This window comes from Microchirus variegatus (genome assembly GCF_963457635.1).
Source record: "Microchirus variegatus genome assembly, chromosome: 5".
Taxonomy (NCBI): domain Eukaryota; kingdom Metazoa; phylum Chordata; class Actinopteri; order Pleuronectiformes; family Soleidae; genus Microchirus; species Microchirus variegatus.
Window position 1 is genome coordinate 4361763 of NC_139806.1, and position 18700 is coordinate 4380462.

Here is an 18700-nt window from a genome sequence, read left to right on the forward strand (position 1 = left end):
CCTCCCGGTCGCTCGCTTTCAACACAGCGAGTCGCGTATTCAGTATTAACAATGCTGTTGTTTTAAAGCGAGAATCACTGCGAAGATCAACGGAGCTCGAACAAAGCAACTCGCCTCAAATGTTGACGTGTTAGCCGCTGTCGTTTCTACTGCTGCGGTGGAGCTGTGGAGTCAAGATGGACAACGCCGAGGAAGGTAGCTCATATTTCAACCATTAATTTACCCCCAAAAAAATATTAGCGACAACCGGTGGAATTAGCCCGTTCTAACAACAACCGTGTCAAACTATGAACCCGTGTTTTGGTGGCAGAAACCCCGGTCAACGTCTCCGCACACACAGACACACAGCTGGCTAATTAGCGTTAGCTTGCTCGCTAACTAGCATTAGCTAGCGTTCTAGCTGTTGTGGGGTTTTTTTTAAAGTAGCAACGCAATATTTGCGTTTTTGCTTCCATTGACGCACTAAAAAGTTACACGTTAAAGTTGACTTAGTTGTGTTGGTTGAATTTGTAACACGCGAAAATAAATGTGTAAATTTAAAAAAAAAGTGACACGTAGTCCAGGTAATTAGCCACTTCCACGCTGGCCTGTTGTACATGTTTAGTGCTACCGTTATGAGAACAGCTGTTCGCGATGCTAACCAGCTAAGTAAACAAACTGGTTAGCTTTGTTTACGACGCGAAAACTGGGTTATAAAACTGCGAAAACTAGTCAGTGTTCCACACATGCTACACGCGTCGTTATGACACAGTGTTGTAGGAGTTGTTTAAAGGAGTTGACGACTAATTTAATAATGTTTAATGTAGTTCTTAAATGTGAATATGTGTCCTGGTTTCTTTGCTCCACATAACAAAGACAATCACTAAAACTGAATCATATTTTGGTTTTAAATATTTTTTTGCACGTTTATGTTATTCAGGGCTGTTAATCGAGCTAATCGTCAACTTTTTCGATAATTGACACAATCGTTCCAAGTTTCTCTGATTATTTTTTTTGGTTTGTGGACGAAACGTTTTGGTCAACACTGATGAACACATTTCAAACTTTTTCCTCGACGTTTCCTGGACCAAACAAGTACTCGAAAAATAATCGACACCAGTACACACTATTATTCTTGGGTCATTTGTTATATTTCATCAGATGGAAAAACAACAACACATAATTCTTTATCATTAATCTTGTTGTTTTTCTGCACGGCCACTGGTAAAAATGTGATATTCCCTTTCTTATCGTTTGTATTTAGCTGCTTATATAAGAAGTCACTCACCAGTGAGGACTCTGTATCACGACTTGACTTGCATGACGTTCGTGCATCCTGGGGCTAATTATAGTGACTTTATTTTGAGCAGGCGGTGACACAGGTAATCCAAGGATTACAGTTTGCTCTCGTGTAAGTGCATGACCCCGTCCTGCTCTTCTCACCGAAGACGTCACGCTTTAGCCAAACATCCACACATGTTAAAGTTGTGTTGTTTGTCTGTGACGGTGAATCGATAATCAAACGATTTACTACGTTAATTGGCTGCTGTTTTCATCATGCATTAATGGGTTTGAGTTGTTGTTGTTGTTGTTGTTGTTTTTTAAACAATTATAACAAACTCCCTTCTTAAATGTGAATATTTTCCCGTTTCTTTGCTCCATATAAACAAAGAAATCATTAAAACTTAACAAGTTTAGTTTTCATTTTTAATTTCGAGGTTCGGAAAACACAGATCAACAACGTTTTATGGACTGAACAACCAACTGATGAATCGAGAGAATACTCAACAGATTCATTGATTATGAAAATAATTGTTATGTTATGTTATGTTATAAATGTGAATATTTTCTGGTTTCTTTGCTCCATATAACAAAGAAACCTTAATACATTTGGTTTCAAAAACAAAACAAGATATTTGAGGACATTATCATTTCCAGGAAACAATTTTCTCACATTTTAGGGACCAAACAGAAGCTTAATCATCAACTACTAATCAGTATTTTTTGCTTTCTGTAGCCAGAGGACATCATACAAATGTTGTTGTTGAATCTGTTGATTACTTTCTTAATCAGTGTGTTTTGTTTATCAGTAGCGAATTGTTGGCAGCCTTGTTTTCATGTCATGTGGCCGTGTGTCGTCTCTCCAGCAGACATCTGCCGGGTGTGTCGATCAGAGGGGACGCAGGACAAACCGCTGTACCACCCGTGTGTCTGCACTGGCAGTATCAAGTTCATCCATCAGGAATGGTGCGTTCACTGACCGGGGTTTTTTTAAAATGTGAAAATATACGTATTTAAAAGCTGCCGTACAGAACGTTTGGTGATTTTTCTGCATTTGTTGTTGACGTTTAAAGTTCTCTTCTCTCATCTTAGCATATGACGTATGCTGTATACTATATTTATGTTTACAGTTAAGAAAGACACGCATGTTTACATGACGTTATATCTCAGGTGTCTTCTTTTCACAGCCTACTGCAGTGGCTGAAACACAGCAGGAAAGAATACTGTGAATTATGCAAACACCGGTTTGCATTTACTCCAAGTAAGTAGTGTGTTTTTCCACACACACACACAACTCAATCTTCCAGATATTTTCCGCATTATTGCGTCACGTTGGATTAATGTTTTCATTCTGCTTTTCATCTCTTCTGCAGTCTACTCTCCAGACATGCCGTCTCGCTTGCCTGTCCAAGATATCTTTTCAGGGCTGGTCACCAGCATCGGTACAGCCATCAGATACTGGTTCCACTACACACTGGTGGCCTTTGCCTGGCTGGGCGTGGTGCCTCTCACAGCATGTAAGTCCCCATCAATCCCATCATTGTATGAACAAAACAATAGAAGATTACTTTTGACTTTTTTGACAACATTGTGCATTCATTCCCTGACGATAAACAAAAAAGAAATTAGCTTTTTAAACACTGAAAAGGTGTTTTTTTACAAACCGAATTTCAATTCAACCGTTTCACTGGGCCTGCAGCAGCAATTACATTTAAAATGTTTAAAGCCACGTCGAATTACTGCTTTTGCTCAAGTGGAACTAAGTTTTTATTGTTTTTACTGGCGACAAATATTCAAACCTTCATGGTGATGCACTCACAGGAAAACATCCAGGGACATTCAACCTGAATAAAAGACTGAAATTAACTTTTTGTCATTCTACAAAAACTTCAAATAAAGCTTCACCTCAGTGTTGTTTTTGTTGCCGTGGTCTTTTGTCCGTTTACCTATTTTACACCAAAATTAGCAGATGACATTAAAAAACGGCATGAGACGACAACGCACCAGGACACGGACTATGACATCATACATTTCCTAAAGTTGCACACTGGTTGTGCAGACATAAAAGCAAGTGTGGTATTTTGAGATTTTTGATCGATGTGCTGCCTTTAGCGCTCTTTAAACACCGGTTTCGTGTGGATAAAAAGCCAATTTGACAGAAAACCTTTGTGGATTCTTTTGTGTGTGTGTTCTTATATTGCCGTGTGAGTTGTGCACAATATAACGTTAATGTCAGTGCAGCCAAAGTGTATTGAAACTCTTGATTTTCTTTCATTTCAGTTCAATTCTCACAAAGTTTTCTTTTCTTACAGGTCGTATCTACAAGTGTTTATTTACTGGCTCCGTGAGCTCACTCCTTACCCTCCCGTTAGACATGCTTTCAACGTAAGTTGAGAATATATTACTCTCTCTCTCTCTTCTTATTTATTTAATCATTTATGTTTTTGCCTTCTCCGTCTACCACTGTACTTTGCAGCTCTTTTTGTTCTTCACACTCTCTGGAGTGTTTGAAGTGATTATTTTCTTTATTTATTTTTCTTTTCACTCTCACTTAATTGCTTAGTTAACAGGAACAGCGAGCTGTGCCACAGTAAGCTGTAAAGTCATTTGCATCTGCAGTGTAACATCTCATTAACGCTGGAATAAAAAAAAAGAATAACCCCTGATATGTCCACTCTTCTTACAGACAAAACCTACTCGCCGACTGTCTCCAGGGCTGTTTCGTGGTCACCTGCACGCTGTGCGCCTTCATCAGTCTGGTGTGGCTCAGAGAGCAGATTGTACACGGTGGCGCCCCCCAGTGGTTGGAGCAGAATCAACCTCCTTTGGTTCCCAACCAGCCCAACGGCCCCGCACCAGCTAACGAGGTGAGCGACATTAACGCCGGACACTTTTCTGCCTCAACAACTTCAAATAAACCACAGTTGATTGGATAATGTAAATAGTTCACAGTGTTTACAGTTCACCAAGAGTTGATGTCGGAAATGTTCACGATTCGATCCGATCTTTGGGCTACGATTCGATTCAAAATCAATTTCTGCTTCAGTCTATAGGTGTGCAAAGGATGATCTACTCCAGTCTGCTTTGCAACACAGAATGACAAATGGAGACGTTAAAGTGTCCTTTTCAGATTTATTAAGTTTGAAACATTTATCCATGCTTAGATGGAATTGCTGTAACTGTTGCACAAAAGCAATATCACATATAGCATAAGTAACAGAAATAAAAGTGCCTCTTTTTTAGTGCTGGGCATGTTAGCGCAAGCGCGTTTCCATGATGACTCACCGGAAAAAGACGCGTGTGACGTCATGTTTACAAAACTCCAGATTGTTAAAATGAGTCTTTAAAGTAACGTTAAACCTTAAAAACAGAGGCACACATACACAGTACACAGGTACGCTGGTGATTTGTAGCGCTGCTCTTTTCTTTAAATAAACAGACTGCTCCAGTTTGACTATAGGCATGCTAACGGGCGCTAAAGGAGCTAACGCAGCTTACAGTGCTAACTGGTAAACGGTGCCCGGACTCCGGTGCTGCGGCACATAAACATGACATCACATGTGTCTTTTTCTGGTCAGTCGTCATGCATTAAAGTGCGCAAACATTTACGCCGTTAACGTGTCCAGCACTACTCTTTACAAAAAAAATTGATTCTGGGACGTTTTATATCGATTCAGAATCGTAGTAAATGAGAATCACGATTCTTATGTGAATCTATTTTCTGGCACACCCCTACGAACGAGTATGTTTCAGCGGTACCATCCCTAGCAATAGTCTAGCTCCAACTCACTTTCTTTCTGATGCCACAGGCGGCAGGTGGCAACGCTGCAGCCAACGCCCAGGCCGAGGGGAACGACGCCGCGGCCCAGCGCCCCGCAGATCCCGCCGCAGATGGCCTGGCTCCCGCACGCGAAGACGGCAACCAGGGAGACGAGGCCGAGCTGGACGACGACGAGGACGACGACAGGGAGGAAGACGAGGAGGAGGAGGAGGAGGACGAGGAAGGCAGGGAGGAGGATGCCGCCGATGCCAATAACGGAGGACAGGGTCAGTGTGAGCGTAAAAACCACAGGAGCGTGTCATTCTTAAAAGTTAAACGTACTGCTGCAGATTTGCTGCGGTGAATTATCCTTAACATTGCTGTAAACATTGTGTTGTACCGAGGGATATTGTTCCTCTGATTGTGTTCTTACTGTTCGTGTTCCTTGCTGGTCCTTTGCAGAAGATTTGAACTGGAACGCTCTGGAGTGGGACCGTGCAGCAGAGGAGCTGACCTGGGAAAGGGTGAGAGTCCATTTATTTATCTTTGAAATACAGACTGTAGGTGAATTTGGGGGCGAAAGAGCTCTCAGGAGATTGTAGTTTGCTTTTAACAGTGTGTAGTTGTATGAGGCACTGACATAAACACAGCTGCTAGCAGGGACACATGGGAAAAATACGTCAGTTTTAACCTCATTAAAAAGTCTCACTCAATTAAACCTCCACAAGTCTATGATATTGAAAGGAAATGTTTACCGTGATCTGCTGTTCTAATCCTGCCTTATGTGATAAGTGTGCGTCACCCAGGTAAAACCCGAACTGGATTTTAAACACATTCAAAAGATGACACATTTGTAACCTCTTTGTGCCGTGATGTGATTTTACAATTATGCAACACAAGTTTGTGGAATTAATCATGGAATTATTTGTCATATTCAGGGTGGTTCATTTTAGCGGACTTGGTTTTGGCTCGGTACATTCATTTCATGTTTTGTATGTTAAATGTTGTAAATGTGTTAAAAGCAGTAGTTTTACGATCTTATGCTGCGTATTATAAATGTATCATTGACGCGGTTCTTCTTTGTGTTGCACAGATGCTCGGGCTGGATGGCTCCCTCGTGTTCCTGGTAAGTGCCTTAAAAGGTATTCTGTTATTATTGTGTGTGTGTGTGTGTGTGTGTGTGTGTGTGTGTGCGTGTGCGTCATTAAATAAAGAGATGAGATGGGCATAAAGCGATGCACTACCGTTCAAAAGTTTGGACTCACCTATACAACTTTTGTTGTGTTTTTCATTTCAAAAGAGTTGCAAAATGAATAGAACATATAGTCAAGACATTGACAAGATTAGAAATAATGATTTTTCTTCAAACTTTGCTTTGGTCAAAGAACCAACAAAACTGTTTTCAGCTGTGCTAACATCATTGCACAAGGGTTTTCTAATCATCCAATAGCCTTCTAACGCGATTAGCAAACACAATGTACCATTAGAACACTGGAAATGGGCTTTTCCTTCAAAAATAATCATAAGAATAAATCACGTGTCAAGTTTGAAGCCTGTTGGACAGTTATGTGATTAACAAGAGAGATTTAAAGATGGATATGATAAGTTCATGCAGTCATTAACGGCATTAACTTTTCCTGCAGGAGCACGTCTTCTGGGTTGTGTCTCTGAACACACTCTTCATCCTGGTCTTTGGTAAGTTAAACAATGTAAACACAGCCATTATCTCAGGACCTTTTGTTTCACTAAAGGTTAAAAAACACCTGCATGTAAACAATGATGTACACTACATCGTTTCTGTCCATTCATGAGCCCTAAACCCTCTGCGTTTCCCTCTCCTCCAGCCTTTTGTCCGTATCACATCGGTCATTTCTCCGTGGTCGGACTGGGCTTTGAGGACTATGTAAGTGCACAGCAATGCCCGACGGGACTTCTCACTAGTATTTCAGTTTGCCATGCAGTCATGGAATTCATCTCTGGTTGCAGATCAAAGCGTCTCACTTCGATGGCCTCGTCACCACCATACTGGGATACATCCTCCTGGCTGCAGCGCTCATGGTCTGCCACGTATCCTCTGCACTCATCAGATTACTTCTGCTTTTTTTATCTCGGGATACCGAGAGGGTAATTGTGGTTGAAAAGTTATCTTTGTAAGTCAATAGCGTTGTGTTATATTATTTTATTTGTTATTTTTAGAATGCGTCTACGGTTTCCGAGAGCAAGATGACAATTTTATTCTTGAAAAACTTCCCGTCTGCAGCTGCATTCCCACAGAGGCGGGGCATTTGGTTACCCACTTTACGAGTTGGAAATCTGAGTTGCGGGGGGACTTCTTTTTTGAAGGAACGTCCACCATAAGTTGGACATTCCCACTACGCAACGAGAGCGACAGAATCGCTAGTTTCGCTGAGCGAATCACAAGACAGTTACTGAAGAGCTACATTAACGATACCAGATGAATAACAATTTCATTCACATTTTTACAGTCCTTTTACAGTGAAGAGCATCGTTTTAGCTCATCCATAAAAGATTTAATAGTTATGCAAGCGAACACAAGGCAAAGGGAGTTCCTGGCGCCAAATGTCTTAGATGCTAAATTGATGAAGTTAAAACTAGAGCTGAAACAATGACTCGATTACTAAATGAATCGTCAACTATTTTGCGAATCAATTTGAAGCTTTTTTTCATGATTAAAACAAGATTTCTGATTGTTTTAGCTTCTTAAATGTGAATATGTTCTGGTTTCTTTGCTTTTTATGTTACGGACCAAACGATTAATCGATTATGAAAATAATCGTCGGTTGCAGCTCTAGTTAAAACACTGCTGAAATATTGTGTGTGTCAGTCCTTAACCGATCCCCCTGCAGTTAATGGCTTCATTAGTCAAGTTTCAGCGGTCAAGACGACTCCTGGGTGTCTGCTACATTGTCGTCAAGGTAATTTACTTTAAATTCACCAAACTAAACTAAAAACATTCATTTGACACAGTAATTAAGGGGGGGGGGAGAATCATCATTATGGAAACAGAAAGTGATTTTTGGGATGTGTCGTTTCACAGGTGTCCCTGCTGGTTGTCATGGAGATCGGCTTGTTCCCACTGATTTGCGGCTGGTGGCTCGACATTTGCTCGCTGGTGAGGCAATTTATGCAGAATGGTGCAGTCACAGTCTGTGCTGACCCCTGAATAACAGACTGAATTCAATCACACAAACATGTAGTTTATACCAAAAAAAAAGATGATTACAATTCCTTTAGTCATTCACAGGAACATCGTTTCTGTAATTACGTGTAAAAAAAAAAAAAACGCCTGTCCTTTTGTTAATTGCAGGAGATGTTTGATGCCACGCTGAAAGACAGGGAGCAGAGTTTCGACTCCGCTCCCGGCACAACCATGTTCCTCCACTGGCTCGTCGGCATGGTCTACGTCTTCTACTTTGCCTCTTTCATCCTCCTGCTCAGAGAGGTAACGCAGAGGAATCACAGTCAGTCGCTAATCGCTAACCGCGAGTCCTCAAACTCTTGCTAACAAGATGTGTGTTTGTGGCCAGGTGCTGCGGCCCGGCGTGCTGTGGTTCCTGAGGAACCTGAACGACCCAGACTTCAACCCGGTGCAGGAGATGATCCACCTGCCCATCTACAGACATCTGCGCAGGTTTATTCTCTCTGTGGTCAGTCAAAGCCTCTTTGTTTTTCGGTTTGCCACTAAAACCTTCACTGGCATCAACACAGGTGTCACATTTGTTTACTTAAAAATAAGATTTTTAGTGCTGGGCACGTTAGCCGCGTTTAACGGCGTCAAAGTTAACACACGTTAACGCGTTTCCATGACGACTGACTGAAAAAAGATGCGCGTGACGTCATGTTTACGTGACTCCCGATTGTTAAAAATTTGACTGAGGGTGCACTAACGGCGCTAAAGGAGCTAACAGCTAGTGGAGCTAACTGGTAAACCGCTAAGGCACGCTAATGCATGACGCGTTATCCATGACGACTGACCGGAAAAAGACGCACGACGTCATGTTTACGTGCCGTAGCACCGGAGTCCAGGCACTGTTTACCAGTTAGCTTTGTTAGCTGCGTTAGCTCCTTTAGCGCCGTTAGTGCGCCTAGTCGAACTGGAGCAGTCGGTTTATTAAAGCGAAAAGAGCAGCGCTACGAAAAACCAGTGTAACTGTTTGCCGCGTATGTGTGCCTCTGTTTTTAAAGTTTAGCGTTACTTTAGAGACTCATTTTGACAATCTGGGAGTCACGTAAACATGGCGTCACGCACGTCTTTTTCCCATCAACTGTCATGGAAACGCGTTAACGGTGCCCAGCACTAGTCATTTTTCTTATCCCCGTCAAGAAAAGTTCGAACCAGAAAAGTTTAACTTTAATGAAATAAAGTAAATCAAGTATTCATAGATATAGCACATAAAAAATATTCTGCCGTTTTAAATGATCAGTGTACCTGATTAACTTCTCAGATCTCGCTATGGAGTTAATGGGATTTAAAATAACATTTCAATATTGAATAAAAAAAAAAAAAGGCACTTCAAATCATTTTCACTGGAACAAGTTTCCATTTCATAAAAGCTCTTTGTGAATGTGCATATAATATAATGGAGAATATAAATGGACCGACTTTGTTATTAATCCCAAAAACTGAGGAATTATTTGTGTTACAGCAGCGCTGTAAAATGGAAAAATATGCGAATGTATCATAACTATTTGAGTTGTCGTGAGAAACTTAACTTGTGTGTCCTTTATTTCCAGGTGGTGTTTGGTTCCATCGTTTTGCTGATGCTTTGGCTTCCCATCAGAATCATTAAACTTCTCCTCCCCACCTTCCTTCCCTACAACGTCATGCTCTACAGGTAACGCATTAACATCAACGTGGGAGCTGGTGGTGACAAAAGCTACGTCGTACACAATACTACTAATTAACAGCTGTATCTGTAAGGAATCATTTCAAAGACATGTTTGGTAAATTGATTCAAACTTCATTTTATGCACGTTATTTAAAACAGTCACATAAATCTTAAATAAAAAAAGGGTGCAAAGGGACCCAAACATGTTTGAGTTTTGTCACGTTTTAGTCTGGATAAGCAGAACCTAAGATGATTTTAATAAATATTACATTGATATTAAATTGATGCTGCGACTCCACGACCAGCATTGAAGCACCATTTACTTCTTTGCCGTCAATTTCACCTCATTGTCGCTCTCAGTTCAGTTTACTGGCACTGACTCGAGGTCCAAATTAAAGATTAAAAACAGACAGATTGACTAGAAAACGTGTGAAAGAATCACATCGATATTTCCACACGTATGACTGGAAACATTAGACACTGAACCTGGGGTTTGACAGCAGCAAATCAACAGCATTCACCGTTTTAAAAAGAAAATAGTCGTCTATAATGAAGTGACGGCTAAATTGTGCTAAACTGAGGTTTGTTTTTCCCGTCACTGCAGCGACGCCCCGGTCAGCGAGCTGTCGTTGGAGCTGCTGTTGCTGCAGGTGGTTCTGCCGGCGCTGTTGGAGCAGGGTCACACTCGACAGTGGCTCAAACGGCTCGTCCACGCCTGGACGTTCACAGCTGGATACGTGCTGTAAGCCTGACACACACACACACACGCTATCGCACATTCAAATAGTGTGATAGCATTTTCAGCGGCAGTCGGCAGGATTGATTTTTTACAATAACACAAACATCTACTATTATACTTTGCATTTGTGGCTCCTCACAGTGACCTTCACTCGTATCTGCTCGGCGAACACGACGATGACGACAACCTGATGAACAACAACCCTCCCGCTCGCCACAACAACAACCGCTTCCCCGGCTTAGGGGAGGGGCTTCACGCGGCCCATCAGGCCATCCTGCAGCAGGGCGGCCCTGTGGGTTTCCAGCCGTACCATCGACCGATCCACTTTCCCCTCAAGGTGACCAACGACGTAATCCTATTAACGCGAGTCAAACTTGTGCAGCCAGTGAAGGAAAAGTTCAGGCGGTGAAGTACTGACACAGCAAGGGTTTAAGCTATGTCCTTAAAATGTAAAATGTACGCCTGCTTTAGTCTACAATACCTTAAATATACACTATTATGTCACCTTTACTGGCTGGAAACATAGGACACAGGAGCTGCTGCTCGACTGATGTTTTATTTGTTAAGATGGTGCCGCTCCAGCAAATCCAAACAAGCAAAATGTAAACTCAGAAGTGACAAGATGACACGTTTGAACTCCTTTATTAAGACACCACATATTAGAGCTATGTTCCCGTCACAACCCGATTCACAAAACAAATTGAGTATTATAACATTTGGGACGATGTTTTTACTGCCATTTCACCACAAACGATTATGTTGTTTAATAAATGTCAAGTAAAAGCTTTTTATCCCAGTCTGTGGGAAACCACTGCAGCAGAGACGCTGAACATGTTCCTGTGTTTGTTTAGATCGTCCTGCTGGTCGTCTTCATGTGCATGACGCTGTTACTGGCCAGTCTGCTCTGCCTTACGCTGCCAGGTGAGTTGTGGCCTCAGACAGGAAGTGCATTTGTCTGCTTTTCACTCTTCCTCTGCTCATGTGTCCGTCTTCTTCTTCCTCCTCCAGTGTGTGTGGGTCGCTGGCTGATGTCTTTCTGGATGGGCAGCGCTATGGTTCACGAGCTGTACACGGCAGCCAGCGGTCTGTACGTCTGCTGGCTGTCCATCCGAGCCGCCACGGTGATGCTGTCCTGGATGCCACAGGGGCCGAATGTCATCATGCTCAAAGTCCAGGAGTGGACGCTCATGGTAACGCAATAATACACGTAGTTTTTCCCCCTTTAAGCCCGTGTACCGTTAAAACGAGGCAAAACCGCTGTATTCAGACGCGTTGCTTTGTTTCAAACAGATTATAAAGACGCTTGTGGTGGCCGTGCTGTTAGCCGGAGTGGTCCCTCTGCTGTTGGGTCTGCTGTTTGAGCTGGTCGTTGTGGCTCCTCTCAGAGTCCCACTGGACCAGACGCCGCTCTTCTATCCGTGGCAGGTAGGTCCTGTCCTGTTTTCCTGTTTTGAAATCCAAATGTCGGTAAACCTTGTAGCTGGCTGTTGCATCATAGAGACTGAAGAAAAACACATTCCAGTCATTTTACAAAAGACTGAGTGAATAAAATCTATTAGAGCTGAAACGATTAATCGATTAATTAATTATTAAATTAATCGACAACTATTTTGATAATCGATAATTGGTTTGAAGCTTTTTTCATGATTAAAACAAGATTTCTGATCGTTTTAGCTTCTTAAAAGTGAATATTTTCTTGGTTTCTTTGCTGCACATAACAAAGAAATCATTAAAACTGAATCATTTTGGTTTGTGAACAAAACAAGACATTCGAGAAAATCATAATTTCCAGGTTTGACAAACACTGAAAAACGTATTTTAAGGACATTTTAAGGACGAAACGATTCATCGATTAATCAAGAAAATAATCTACAGATTAATCGATTACGAAAATAATCGTTAGTTGCAGCTCTAAAATCTATGCCCATGTTCGCTTTATCTTTGGATTTTGAAATCTCAAGGGACAAGGCAAAAGATCAGATGTCTCTCTGAGCTAAAGTTGCAAATTTTCTCCATGTCACGTTGCAGGAGGTTGAGGGTTTACAAACGTCAATTTCCAGCTGTTAAACATATTCTTATTCTTAATCTCCAGGCTGGTTCTTGGCTCTGCGTTTGTACCTCATACGACGGCCACACTTAAACAAATGGGACATGTAATCTGTGTAATTTGTGATTGTCGATTTGTCGACGTCTGTGTGTTGCAGGACTGGGCGCTCGGCGTGCTCCACGCCAAAATCATAGCTGCCATTACACTGATGGGCCCACAGTGGTGGCTCAAGACCGTCATCGAACAGGTCAGAACTGTGGCCACTTTCTTGGGGTTACGTCATTATTCAGGACAAAAAGAATCAAGCTATTACTCTTTTTGTTTTGTTTTTTTTTAATAATGATTCAAACTGAAGCGTTTTCGTATCCACCTTCTCGCCGCTGCAGGTTTACGCTAACGGAATCCGAAACATCGACCTTTACTTCATCCTGAGGAGGCTGGCTGCTCCGGTCATCTGTGTTCTGCTGCTGTCTCTCTGCGTGCCCTACACCATCTCTAAAGGCGTTACACCACTGCTGGGTGAGTGCAGTCGTACAGAAGGTTAAAGACTGTAGAAGAGAAACGAAAAGATTCATCTCCTCCTTTTGACGTCGTGGGAAACGTTGAGGATTTTAATCGATTAAATTCCGATTCACAAAGTTGTGATTTGTTTCAACTTGTGGTCACGCCAAGGTCTCGCGTGATTCGAAGATCTTGCGAGACGCACGGGAAACAGGAAACGGCACGTTAAAAGACGGATCTATGATTTTATGAATCGTATATCAGATCATCAAGTAAAAACGTTATTAAACATAATGTTTACGAGTCGTCCGTCCGTACATCCATCTAAGATCTTGTCCTCAAAGATCATCGTTACTGTGACGTCACAGATGCTCACAGATACTTTTTGTCCATCCATTGGTTAGAAACTAAAACAATAATCAAACAAAACTTTTTGGTCTTAATGTTATTCAGCGTGGTGTTTTACTAAACTAAAGCAGAGATACTCTCGTCTCTGATCTTCGCTGTTGCTTTTCATGCAAAGTCTGTCCAAAACAGCCAATTTGACTTTCAACAATTGTTTCTGGTGTTAACCAAGAGAAGATTTGCATTTAAATGAATGAATTTAATTGGTAGCTCCTCCTGGAATTGAGGGTTTCAGTTTACTGTGCAGTTCCGTTTTTGATTTACTTGTTGTGTTTTTCTTTCCCTCGACTCTGACTCAGGCGTGCAGCCAGAGATGCAGACGCTGGTGGAGAGGAGGATCTACCCGTTCCTGCTCATGGTCGTCGCGCTGTTGGCCATTCTCTCCTTCCAGATACGACAGTTCAAGCGCTTATACGAACACATCAAAAACGACAAGTCAGTACAACGCGATGCAACTTCAAAAAAGTCAACTCCGACAAACACTTGTGTGATAAGGAAACACCACAAACGGGCTAAATTAAACTACACAGCGATACTTTTTTTTAGTACCTACTCTGGCGAGGTCGTAAAAAGACGTCAACAGACCGCCGGGCCAGAGTATCGTCATTGGAAGAGTCGTGAGCGCGACTGTAGATCAGATAAAAAGACTTGAAAATCCCGAAAACCTGCGTTAATCTCTGACATTTAGAAGTCTAAAATCTCAACATTTAACAGAGGACTCTGGTGTATCGATCGTGAGCCAGAATCACAACCACCTTGAGTCGTATTTCAGTTCATGCAGGAAGTGAAGTACTGAGCGATTATGTGAACAAATCCTTTTTTTAAAAACTGATTATTAACTGATTCTAATGATTCGGTTACACAGAAAACAGCTGCTTTACAGGTCACTCGTTTGTGTTGCGTATAAAACGACGTCGAGGCAGTTTCACGCAGCCGTGCTACGACGACTCCGCCCACTGTTGAGTAGATAAAATGCATTATTATTATTATTATTATTGCTTTAGTAATAGAAGTCGAGCTGGGATTCGGGCGATGATTTCAACATCAGCGTAAACCCAGATGGCTTCTGAGGGTTATTTTTTGCTTCACCTGCTTCAAGTTGTGGTAAAAAAAATAAAGGATTAAAGGGAAAAATCACTGTCTTCTGCCAATAAACCTCCTCTAAATGTTACACACCATACCTTAAAGCATGGTTAAAGGTGCATTATGTAATAAATCTAAAGCAACTGGCCATAAAATCCTCCCAATATGTCACAGAGACTCAGGAATAATGTTCATATAACAAACTGAACTCACCAACAACAACAGTTCAGACAAAATATTTGCATTAAAAATATAATATATTTTGCAGACTGCAAATCATGTTTATGTTTTGAAATCATGTTTTGGCGTCATGTGGCGCCACCTACCGCCGTCTACCAATCATTGCAGTCAGTAGAGTCTCAGCTGCCCGAGCAACCACGGGTTGAACCAGTTACGTCAGAAAACGAAACCTAAAAGACCTCGGTGTTTTGAATTTGAATGTAGTAACTGTTTTTGGCCACATTCTTACATATGGCGCCTTTAAACAACACAAGCATGTTGGTTTTTTTTGTTTTGTTGTGAACATTTGCCAATAAATGTATTTTTTTAAGGATTTTCAGTGATAAAAACTGTCTTTCCTTTCTTTCACCTCTTCCAGATACTTAGTTGGACAAAGACTTGTGAACTATGAACGAAAGGCGGGCAGGAGCTCGACGGCGTCTTCCTTCAGCTCCGCCTCCTCCTCGTAAACCGGACGCTGCTGTGGGACCAGAGGCGTCGACTCGATCTGCAGTGAAACCTTTTATTTTTTAATTTTTTTTTATGTTCCTCTCTTAACTTCACTGTCGACTCCAAAAATCACGAGTTTTTCGGTTCTCCTTCAGGGTTCGGAGACAAAGATCTTAACGCGTCTCGACTTAAAGTCTGAACAAGGTTCGTCGGCAGAACCACAGCCTCATCGTCACACACACACACGCACGCATGGTGACGTTTTCATTTGTGCAGGTGTGAGATGAAGTCAGGTCAGTTAAGTGTAGCTTTTTTTTTCTTTTCTTTTTTTACCTCAGATTGTGCTTCCCTTTGAATGTTGTGAAATAACGTTTAGGTCACTGTGAGCATGTGTTTGTCTGAGTGGGAGACGGACGCAGCTTTGTCTCAAAAATGGTCAGAAGCAGGAGGGACATTTGATGCTAGGATGTGATTTTATTTCTTGTTTTTATTAGACGTGTGTTTTTTTTATTTCAGACAGTCTGGACGCAGCTCAGGACATTATTTTTATTTTTTATTTTTATTTAAATAATTGTTTACGTTTTAATGTAAAACACAATCTTCCTGAGCTTTCGGTCGGTGACGGACGCTAAGAACGAGGGATGAGTCGATATTTCACTCGATGTTGCTCAAAATCACAGTTGAAGAAAAAATGTGATCTCAAAATCCCTTAATTTCACTTAAATGCTGTTTAAAATGGAGCAGAATATTTTTGTTACACTGTTGGAACGACGCGTTGTCAACACTTTGGTACTTTTATTAATTAAGATGTTAAAAAAAGGAAAGAAAAAAAATACTGCATTGGACTGATATTAGTATCAGATGAGAGAAAAGTGGTATCTTCCAACTAAAACCATTTAAAGCTGTAGTGTGCAACCTCTACCGCCCCCCTGAGGAGTTCAGAGGAATTGCAAAAAAAACAATCACGTACTCTACAGATTCTACAGGAAGTTAATTCTGTCAAACAATCGTCATGGAAAGTGAAGCAGAGGAAGGAGGGGTCAGCCACAAGGGGGCGACTCCACTGGTTCTACTTTTAACTTAAAATACAATGTCACACGTACAAGTACATTTTTCTGAGGAGTCAATTCCCTCAAATCACGGTCAAATTGCAAATTTACGAGGCTTCAAAACAGAAATATCTTTTTACACGTGGAGAACGACCTACATTTTTTTAAATATACAGTCGACGTTACGTTGTCTTTTCCAACATTTGTGCTTCAAACTGCCGTTAAGTCGCTTCCTTTTGTTGATTTTTATTCCTTCTGCTGAACCCTCCGGGTTTAATTTTGTCAGGAAAATGTCCTTCATTTGATGGAATTATAACCTACACAAATAGGAGCGGTTAGGACACTTTCTTGCACATACAGCTGCTAAAAAATCTTCATATTTATGCGTGTTCTGTTTTTTCATGTATTCAGATTCAGTATAGACACAAAAACCCACTGTGACAGGCGTCAGTTTTATATCAATGTCTTGTCTTTTTTTTTTTTGCCGGGGGAAAAACAAACTCCGCGTTATATGTGAACTCGTTTTTTTTACAAAAAGGTATGAATGTCGCTGCAGCTTTAATAACATTTAACAGTAAGATTAGCCCCTCCCCCTCCCCCCCCCACACACACACACACAGAACGTGACGTTTGTGTTTGCTCGTGCAGATACTGTGAGATCTAAAATATTCACTAACTGGAACAAGTCCCTGCCATTTTGTTTTATATTATTGCAGGGAGGTGTTTTTTTAATTTTTTTTTAAAAATAATTTAATGTGTTGCACTTTATCACCGAGTTTTTGGAAATCATTTCAGAATCGGTCAACATAGCAGGGCTTGTGTGTTTTTAATTTCCCCCTTCACTGAGACTGAGACGTGTTCCGTATTTCACTGAAAAAAAAGAAAAAAAAGTCATGCATTTCACTTCTTGCCGTTTGAACGCGAGTCAACACTTTAATACTTGTTGTTGTTGTTTTTTTTTCTATCAATAGGGATTGTGAGTGACTTAAACTTTAGTGCTGCCGGCCATAGTGTTGCTGTGTGGAACACGCTGACATTATTCATATATATATATATATATATATGTATGAATGTGTACATATATGAATATATGTATATGATGCTATGAAGTGACCTTTTTTTTTAGTATCTTGTTTTCAAACTGAGCTGGACACTTCCTCCGATTATGGTCTTGAACGGAATTTCAATTTGTAGAAGCAAATGATTTCTATTTTTATATGTGCAAAAAGAGAAAGACATTGGCATGTACTGTAACATAAAGGTAAATACTTTCAAGTCGACTAATTGTTGCTTCAGTTAATATGGGGGAAAAAAAATAAATCACTGTATTTGACCTCTTTTGAGTGGCGTTTTCTTCCGTTTAATAACTATTGAAACAACCGTTTTTGAGGTTTGGAATCAACATTTTACAAACCAACCAAGTAATCGACAGATTAATCAATTATAAAAGTCGTTGTAGCCCCTACTTTAATTCCATGTGTACATTAGCTATTCATTCCTAAAGAAAGTTTTGGTCACAACGATGTCTGGGTATTTTCCTTTTTCTTCTCCCGGAAACTCCCTATAGTCAAATTAGGGGATTGAACTCCCAACTGTCTCCTATTCAAAACAAGAATAAACATACAAATACATACTGAGAGTGTTGGTGCATTGACGCAGCCAGATTTGCTAATAATGTCTGGAACTCGGTTGGAAAACGTAGCTCATGGGAAACAGGATGTGTGGTTATTTCTGCTGAATCCAATTATCCTGCAGGCTTAATGCGCCGTCTTAACCGTTTTGAAAGCCAAGTACAGATTAGAAGCAAACAGTGTGAAGCAGTAAACCAGCTAATTCAGACTTTTTCTAACCCTGCTTGTTTTTTTCCCAGAGGCGTCAAAGACAGCAACCTCTTAATAACAGTTTTAATAATGAGATTATCACTCAAAAAGGTAACAAAACAATATAATCTGAAAATGTAATTCTATGTAGACAGTGTGAACATCACTGTATAAACTGTATCTGAGCACCAGATGTGCCAAAGTGTTAACATTTTACATTTACATGTCATTAAAACTGGATGGTTTTTTTACAGCTATGTTAAATGGCAGGGCTAACAACAGTACTGTTATTAAACATCAAGCTCCACAGTCCACAGAGAAAAGTATGGATTTTACATCACAGCAAAGAGGAATTGTTCAGCCACTGCCGTCGCCCTCTTTAAATTGTGTTATGTTGTCAATTTGGTGTTTGAAATTCTTCATTTGTGTTTTGCTCAGTGGCCCAAACTCCTGTATCTGTGTGAGCTAAACAAATAAAATAAAATCTCTACAAAATAATCTCTTTTAGGATGTTGTA

The 18700-nt window shown here is 40.9% G+C and overlaps 1 protein-coding gene across 1 annotated transcript; it reads left to right on the top strand.

The window, feature by feature from the left end:
- Positions 1-52: 52 nt before the first annotated feature.
- Positions 53-17672, top strand: LOC310927587 (E3 ubiquitin-protein ligase MARCHF6-like). The gene is made up of 26 exons (XM_083889908.1): positions 53-195; positions 2127-2226; positions 2448-2521; positions 2634-2777; positions 3573-3645; positions 3947-4127; positions 5070-5307; positions 5483-5544; positions 6114-6146; positions 6664-6715; positions 6865-6923; positions 7007-7087; positions 7888-7956; positions 8079-8153; positions 8349-8483; positions 8569-8688; positions 9776-9876; positions 10475-10612; positions 10751-10946; positions 11461-11530; positions 11618-11799; positions 11900-12034; positions 12814-12903; positions 13043-13175; positions 13862-13997; positions 15244-17672. Exons 1-26 carry the CDS (start codon positions 177-179, stop codon positions 15332-15334), a joined length of 2787 nt encoding a protein of 928 aa, XP_083746034.1. The 5' UTR covers positions 53-176; the 3' UTR covers positions 15335-17672.
- Positions 17673-18700: the final 1028 nt, after the last annotated feature.